This window comes from Pundamilia nyererei, unplaced genomic scaffold (genome assembly GCF_000239375.1).
Source record: "Pundamilia nyererei isolate P.nyererei 1_Seehausen unplaced genomic scaffold, PunNye1.0 scaffold00215, whole genome shotgun sequence".
Classification (NCBI taxonomy): domain Eukaryota; kingdom Metazoa; phylum Chordata; class Actinopteri; order Cichliformes; family Cichlidae; genus Pundamilia; species Pundamilia nyererei.
This window is the reverse complement of record NW_005187616.1, coordinates 450,013-458,628: the sequence shown is the minus strand read 5'-3', so window position 1 is coordinate 458,628 and position 8,616 is coordinate 450,013. Positions and strand designations below refer to the sequence as shown.

The window sequence follows — 8,616 nt, the reverse complement described above, 5'->3', positions numbered from 1 at the left end:
CCACTAACACATGACCCTACGCTGTGTTCACTGCATCATTCCATGTTTGGCACTGATCACCACCTGCACTCATGTATATATCATGTATATATTATGTATATATCTATCTACTTAGCACTTTGAATTTTTATTCTTACTTTTATTTTTTTCATGTCTATTTAAGCGCAATTTATAACAGTATGTTTGCACTGAAGCACCGCAGCAATTTCCTAATGTTGTAAACCCGCTCAACATTTGGCAATAAAACCCTTTGATTCTGATTCTAAACGTTTGATCAAAACTATGATACTAGTTTACTACCACATGGGGGCGCTCTCCGCACCAAACCGGACTGTTTGATAAATTAATAAACGTGAAAATACAAACCAAGACATTCTGACGACTGCAAAGCAGCAGAAATGCTCATGTAAATTAATAAATAATGATTATGTGTTATAATGTAAACATATCTCAAATTAATTTAACTTTTGTTTTCGTCTTCATTATTTACAGGAAAGTATTTGAAAGCCTCCGATTCTGATTCTGAACAAACCTTAGAGAAGTAATAAAAGGTAATAATTCTGCTTTCTTGGATTAAAGATGCACATATTATTCCAGAGATAAACAGTTTGCATTCAAATTAAAGCTCAGTCCTGAGAATTCATGGCGTCAAAGGTAAATCTCATTCAGGATTGTGAAGTTTTCCTCTTTCACTTTATAGGCGGGAAGGGAAGAAATGTGCTCTTACACCCCTAACCGTAATCTTCCACATAATGCTTTTCAGTCATAGGTTAGATTTCCCTGCAGGACATTTCTGTTTCTGGTAAAGGTCTGCTAAAGTCTGGAAATTTAGTGGCACAAAAATCTGTTATTGCTGTTTTCAGTGAGTCGCGACAAATTATGGAGCTGGGATGGCTTTTTTTTTTTTATATATTGGAGACACTGAAAAACATCCACCAACTTTCACTGTTGCAGGATTGTTTTAGATACTGATCTAATCTCAGGTTCTGAAAATGTATTGTTTTTTTTATTGTTCGATCTTTGTCGGAGTATTTGTGTGTTTTATTTCTTTGCGTTTTCGTGTTTTTAAAAAAATAACAGTAAAAATGACGGGGCGTGTTCTGACGTCATTACGCTTGAAAAACGAGCCTTCCATATTTGGTGTCGCCTTCCTGGGACACCTCCACGCTTCATGATGCTGTGCATGTCGCGCATGCTACGGCGGGGCTCGGCCTTCGCCGCGCGGCTTGCACGGCGGGATCGGGCACTCAGTTTGGCGGGTCTTTCGTGCCGGCACTACAGCACCGAGACGGCTCCTCACATCCCGGGAATGGAGTACCAGGTATGCTGCTTGACCGCCGCCGTTCGTGCTCCAGCCGGCTAACGAGCTAGCTAACTGAGCAGCGAGACTGTTTCCGAAAGTTTGGAGGTAGTTTTCGGGCTGACAGGCTGCCCGGACTCGGCTGTTACACGCTAGCTTGGACAGCTATTAACAGCTCGCAGTAGTGTGTCAGTGGCTAAAAGTCTGCGCTGGCACGTGCTGTGGTATTTCTGTGTAGCCATGTTATTTCTGTTAGGTTGACTCGTGCCATGGTCACCTCACTTTTTCCTGGATGAACTCAGGTGTTTTTGATGTTTCCTGTAATATTAATGGGAATTTTCCGCAGTTTCAGAACTGGGTCTGTCAGAGCCGTCCGCAGTCTACTTTATGCAAAATTGAGGAGACAAGACCCCTTTTATCTCCGCGTGCTGCTGCTTTCACGAGCATTTGGCACATACAATTTTACACATGGCGTCCATCATGGGTTTCCTGCGGCCAGATATTAAAGAGACTCAATGAATGAGTTCATTGTCACTGCAACAAAATCATCTTTAAGGATTTTCTGAGTCTGTTTCTACTGTAGACTGTATGTGAAAGATGGATGTAGTTGTCCATTGACCTCTTGGTGTTGTTATGAAACTCTGCAGGCTCAGGGTGGATCAGACTGCCTGCTCTTTGGTTTATGATCGACGAGGCGCATATCCTGTTTTAGGCTCCACTGTGACTGTAATAATGAGCATAATTCATAAAATAAACACGTTTTCTTCTGTAAGACTTTAAACTCCTGATTGGCCCAGTAAACTGATCAGGAGTGTGTTCACTGCCGTCACAAATCAATTAATGCTGGTTTATACACAACCAGAGGAGTCGGCACCTGGTGGTGATCAAACAAGGTTTAAGGCACTTCTGTATTGGTCTCACTTTCTAGATTGATTTTAGACATGATCTGTCATAATTCTACAGAAATAATTGCTTAAAAATCGATTTTTATTAAGCAAATAAACTTAAATATACTTTTTGTAGTTGCCCTCTGGAGGTTTAAATAATTTGGACAGTTTAGATGTTTCCAGATGTGTGCTGCTATAAATTAAAACCCTCTATAAATTTTTTACAAAAGAAATGAACAGAATATGAAGAAATGGCTGCTATGACTTCATATCTTTTTTTTCTGCCTAAATGAGTGGACCAAACCACTCTGATTCATACAAGGGTGGAGTTCATTTTAAGTAATTAAAAGTGTTTTGTTTTCAATCTGTCACCTTTGACCCAGAAGCCTGTAACCACTGAGATTACACCCATGCCTGCAGCTAAACAAAAGATTTCTCTTTACATTTCTGATCCACTGCTGGGCTCGGCTCCCTGGGATTCACACCTATTTTTTTGTTTTGTTTTGTTTTTTCAGAAAACAACAACAACAACACACCTGAGTTATAGGAGACACCACCTGGTGGTGGTATGGAAGGGTGTCTGGTAGCTGTTTTTTTTGAAAGGCTCGAATGCTGTTAACTGTCTCCTGTGGCAGTTTTGAAACATTCACACGTTCTTCTTCATCTGTCTTTACCTCTTGTTGCTTTAAGCTGTCAGAACTCCTCCACACCTACTTGCTTTGGACTCTGGCCAGGAGAACAGTTCATTTGCATGCAGAAGTGAAAAAGAAATGTGGCGTCTGTGAGACAGGGAAATGACACAGAGTGAAAGCTTTTCGAAGAAAGCAGTGGTTGGAGTTAAACGTGTTTGTGGTGGTTTGGAAAATACGGCACACTTAAAATCAATCCTTTGATTTTTCTCAAACTCAACAGGTCCCCTTATAATCCCGTGTGCCATATGTATGAATTCTGGTTGTGTGTACTGACCTCGAAACGATTTTATGTACACGGCGCTCGAAAATCTGTCAAATGTTTTAGTACGACTTTGCTAAGCTACAAACTCGCACCGCTGGATGGATTGTCGGAGCATTACGGCTATCGTAGGCAGGAGCCTCGCGGAGTGATACGTACCGTGCTTCAACATAATATTACCGTATTGTGTGTGTATAACCTCTTTTTAAGTTTTGTGGATATTATACATGGTTATGCTGAGGATATGTCGGCCGATTTCCACTGGAAATGTCTTTTGGTTAAACTGTCAGCAAGGAATTTGCATTTACACTGTTAATTTTTTTTTTTTAATATGACTTTAATGCACTTTAAAAAAAGCTGCTTGTGTAAGTGAAAATACATTGATGGTTGTTTTTTTTTTGGTTTTTTTTGCTTTTGCACTAATAAAGTTGTGGAGTTGTAAAGTATTTTGTCTAGTGTCAGTTATATCGTCAGTTATATCGTTATCGCAAATGTCGTGATAAATATTTTTGGTCATATCGCCCTGCTCTGAGCATACCTGCTACAACAGGTGATCAAACGTTATCAAACTGGAGCCAGTGATCTAACCATGGATGTAGACAGGACAGCATAAGAGCAATCGTGAGCTGTAAGACTTCATTCTGCTTAATTTCCAGCATTTCTGCTATTTCTGTGTCTGATTTATATTTATTGGTTTTAAAGTGGAAGGCGTGAGATGTCAGATGCTGTGAATCACTGTCTTTTAAAAGTACTGGCTTTTATCTTTATTTTTTTTAATCGAGTGTTTGAACTCTCATACAGAGGAATTGGGTAAATGGGATTGCGAATACATGCTGAAGTTTCGCCGTGTTTATATGACGTCTCAGTTGTAAATTGAGAAATCTGTGGTTTTTATTTGCATATTTCAATAACAGTTCATCCGATCTGCTTTAAACTTGGCTGTTTAGTTTTCAGGGTCTCGGCAAACTCGGCGCTGAGATTGAAGTCATTGAGCTCTCATAATCTAAGGAGCTTGGAAAGAAAGTTCTGATGGCTTTATTTTTTTATCATTAGGGTGGCTGCTGCCTGCTCCACTCTGTGTGTAGGGGGAGGGACTCACCTGTGAGGACTCACAGATGATCTGATATCCTCGTGTTGGTGTTGTTCCCAGACCATCATGAAAATGTTGTTCCAGGTTCACCATTGCAAGTGACCAATCACATTGTTGTGACGTTATTCTTTTGCGCGCCAAGCCATTCGTGCATTTATGAAATTCCAATGTTGCAAGGACAACATCAATTCTGCTTACTGTTTATTAAAGGGTTACGGTTAGGGTCAGGGTCCGTTGATCGGCGGACAGAGGCGGTTTCACGCAGCTTAGGTTCAGTTTTTTGTTTTACGCCGGTTTTTCCCGAAGTCGCAAAAGTATGACGTCACAACATTCTGATTGGTCACTTGCAATGTTGATCCTGGAACAACATTTAGTGTGATGATCTGGGAACAACACCAACACGAGGATATCAGATCAACTGAGGACTCACACTGACATTAATCCATTCCTGAAATTTTAACTCCCAAAGTTTAACTGATAAGATTTGGATACTGAAGCTGTCATTAATTCTGCTTACAGGTCTGACTATTTCATAGATTCCTGCATTGATTCCTGATCAAAGCAAACATTTATTTCTAAAGGCAAAGCGATTTGAAATGATGTCAGAACACTCTCCAGCTCTGATTAAAGGAATGAATGAGTTGTTAGACATGTGAATCTGATGGAGTGGACAGTTTGAAGCTGACTCTTCATTCCCATCCCATCTTCCAAATCCAGTCAGATCACAGCTCAGAAAATATCGTCACGTTGAATATTTGCTTTTGTAACAAATTATTTATGAACAGAATCCTTGTCATTGCTCCTGTGAGTCTCATGGGCTTTTTTTTGTTTTTTTTTTGTTTTTTTTTTAAACAAAAACTCAGTGAGTAATCAGACTGAGCTTTCCAGATTTTCATGAGCCTGTCAGTTGTTTAGCAAGATTAAATTGATTTCAAAGAACTTGAGAACCGGAATAACTGCTGGCTGCTTGAATAATCACTTACGGTATAAAAGAAATCTTATATTGACCTGCTGCAGCTTCTTCTGGTGCAAACAGTTGTTACATGAACGTACCTGAAAGTACAGCCGGACCCTGGTTCAACTTGAGTTGATATCACTTCAACACAAAACGTAAATACTTTGCACATAAACTGAATGAGAAGAAACAGCAGCTCTGACTTTAACTTCAGTTCATTTTGAATATATGAGACTGAGACTGCTGAAACCTGTAAGATGGATCTGGCATGAGAAGAGGCTTAACATGTTGCCCAGATGAAGACGGGTGGCTGATGTAATATAGAATAAATAATACTGTGGCCATGTTTTGATTCTTCTAATTTCCATGTTCACGAGTCCACTTGGGCCAGAGTGATGCAAATTTCATCATCAGACATCAACCATGTGGACTTATTTGTGAAGAAGTCGCTTTACACTGCGCCAGCTACTGCCAGTGTCCACGGTGAAGCATGAGCTAAGCATTAGACCCCGCCCACACCCCCACATGCCGCAGGTATCTCTGTTACAGAGTGACAGAAGAGCTGCTGTTGTGCTGCTCATCAGTGGTTGGTTGGTCTCAGCCGGTTTGCCTCACAGGTGTTGTTGGGCTGGTGGTTACACCTCTGACTCTCACTGACCGTCTCGGCATGAAAGATTTCTTAGCTCTGCTCGTGTGAAAGTGTCATTTTTACCTTCTGACATGTGCAGAGGAAACAAAGCATCTGTCACTCTCTAAGTCAGACTGATCCTCATCCTTTCATTCAGAAACTCTTTCCTGCAGATTATTGATTCCATCCTCAAACATTTTTCTTTCACCTCAGGATGCCATTTGCACTCTGAACACGCTGCAGACAAATGCCAGCGCCTTGGAGCAGGTACGACGAGAGCGCAGCAACCCTCAGCTGCAGCTGAACGCCATGAGAGGCTTCCTGGAGCGAGCCGGCCTCACGGTGAGCCAATCAGGGCGGAGAAAACATTTAGAATTACAAACAGTGTCATAGTAGATATGGCCTTCAGTGTTATCTGACGTGTGTGTCTGTGTGTGTCAAAGGTGGACAAACTCGACCATCTCAATATCATTCACGTGACTGGAACAAAGGGCAAGGTGAGCTGATGTGTGTTACATAACTGTATGAAGATGAGTATTTCTTTAGCGCTGTTTTATTGTTCTTGTATATCAGTCTCACTCAATACTCAATCATATCTTGAAATCAGATTTAGGTCTGAGATAAAGAGGCAGCCTTGTACAAACACACCCTGTAATTAGACTTATCTTAAAAATAGCTCTATAAAATATGTATAACAGTGGGGGGGGGGGGAAGAACCCTCAAGGGGAAAAGACAAATTTAAATGGATGAAGTAAGATCCAGGAGCTCAATAATGTAAAATGCTATTGAAAAAAAATATATAGAATTTATGCAAAAAATCATGTAGCTATTTATCAGTTATGGAAAAAATGGAACAACTTACAATGTTAAACATTAAAAATAAATGCAATAAAATATATGTAAATACAATATAAAGTCATGTAAATGGGGGGAAAAAAGAATGCAATAAAAAAATAATTTAATATGATTAAGTTGCAAAAATTATTTAAGAATTATTTTTCCCCTGTAAAACATAATGGGTTCAGTCAGACAAAAGGATGTCGCAAAAAGTATACAAGTTATAATTTATGTATGCAATTTTTATTTATTTTTTTTAAATTTTGAATTTGTTCTTTTTTTTTTTTTTAATGGTTTAAACAGGTTTAATTTAATTAGTAAAAAACTGTAAGTAAAAAGTTTGATTTTTAGCAGGAAAACATAGTAAAAGTGAGTTTGTAACAGTTTAATATTTCCTGACTCAGAGAAGGTGAGGGACACAATTTCATACATTTCCTGGATTGCTTTCTCCGTTAAATTTGCTCAGTCATTCAGATGTTTCTGTTGTTTTTGGTACATTTCATGACTCTAAAACTCTGAATTCATGAGCATAAGCAGGCCTCATCTGTCTGCACACACCAACAGGATGTGATGCCAAAGGTTTACTGACAGTGCGAGTCCCATCCAGCGCTGCAGATCTTTGTCGGGCTTGTAGTGATGTGTGGGACTCTGTTTAACCTCGCTGTTGTCTGTCCCGTCAGTGCCGAGCTCTCGTTATGCAACTTGAGAGCAGAAGGTCAAACAAACATGTTGGCAAATGTGTATTCATTAACCAGCTCGGTCGAGGGTGCTTTCAGACTTCACTTTTTATTTTTTTATTTTTAGAGGAAATTTACAACAAAGTGCTGTTCTGTCCCGATGGAAAAACCCAGCGATGACTGTTTTGTCTTTCAGGGCTCGACATGTGCGTTCACTGAGCAGATTTTAAGAAATTATGGCTTCCGCACAGGATTTTACAGGTAAACTCAAATCTAACTTATTTTTTGACTTAAAGCATCCACCATGGAAGATTAAAGATGTGTTGCAGCTTTTTGGGATGTACACACAAGATTTAATAAGAAATAAAATCCATAATTAGCCATGAAGGATCACTGCCCTTTCCCTCCCGAACTGCAGAGCTGGTCCAGATCGTAAAGTGTGAACAACATCCATATGTTGCGGGGTTTGTTTGTTTTTTGTTTTTTGGCGAGACATACACGCCTCTCCAAAAAACAAAAAGAGAAAATGGAAAGGAAAATGAAGTTAGTGACCATTTGTGAGCTCTTCTGAAGCTCTTCAAAATGTGATCATATTGATGATGCGGGGGGGTGCAGGTGTGTAATGTTGGTTCGACTGGTTGTGTTGAAGTGTTTGTGTCTGAAGCTGCGCGTTTGTGTGCAGCTCTCCACATCTGGTGCAGGTCAGGGAGAGGATTCGGATCAACGGACAGCCAATCGGGAAAGACCTCTTCACTAAATATTTCTGGCAGGTTTACGGACGACTCGATGAAACAAAGGTGGGTCTGAAAACGGGAGCGCAGACAGTCACTGACCATAGAGTGAGAGTGTGTGTGTGTGTGTGTGTATATAATCTGTGTCACAGGTTGTAATTGAGTTGGTTTTAAAATGAGGCTCCTCGCGTCAGGATGAGCGTGAGCCTCATGTGACGGGCAGCACGTGTTGGTCACGCAGCTGCAGGTTTCCCACAGAATCAGAAAAGCAGTTTTATGTATTTCATTTAATTTTGTCCTTTTAAAAACTCTTAGTTCTTATTTCAGATAAGTGTTTTTCTCCATCTGCTGGTCCCTGCCAAGGTTATTAATGATGATGATGATGATGATGATGATGATGATGATGATGATTATTATTCATTCTGATTATTATAGGTTGTGTTCTGTGTAGAGCTTGGCGATATGAGATTTTTTCATATCACGATATGTTTTTTTCATTTCAGGCGATAACGATATCTATCACGATATAAGCCAAATAACTATATTTGTAAGATTTAAAT

The 8,616-nt window shown here is 39.8% G+C and overlaps 1 protein-coding gene across 1 annotated transcript in view; it reads left to right on the top strand.

The window, feature by feature from the left end:
• The first annotated feature begins 1,132 nt into the window (after positions 1 to 1,132).
• LOC102201192 (folylpolyglutamate synthase, mitochondrial-like) overlaps positions 1,133 to 8,616 on the top strand; it is a 21,589-nt gene continuing 14,105 nt past the window's right edge. The window contains exons 1-5 of the mRNA XM_005748160.1: positions 1,133 to 1,321; positions 6,025 to 6,153; positions 6,255 to 6,308; positions 7,522 to 7,586; positions 8,008 to 8,122. Of these exons, the coding sequence (XP_005748217.1) occupies positions 1,172 to 1,321; positions 6,025 to 6,153; positions 6,255 to 6,308; positions 7,522 to 7,586; positions 8,008 to 8,122 (513 nt within the window). The 5' untranslated portion in view covers positions 1,133 to 1,171. The remainder of the gene's footprint in view (positions 1,322 to 6,024; positions 6,154 to 6,254; positions 6,309 to 7,521; positions 7,587 to 8,007; positions 8,123 to 8,616) is intronic.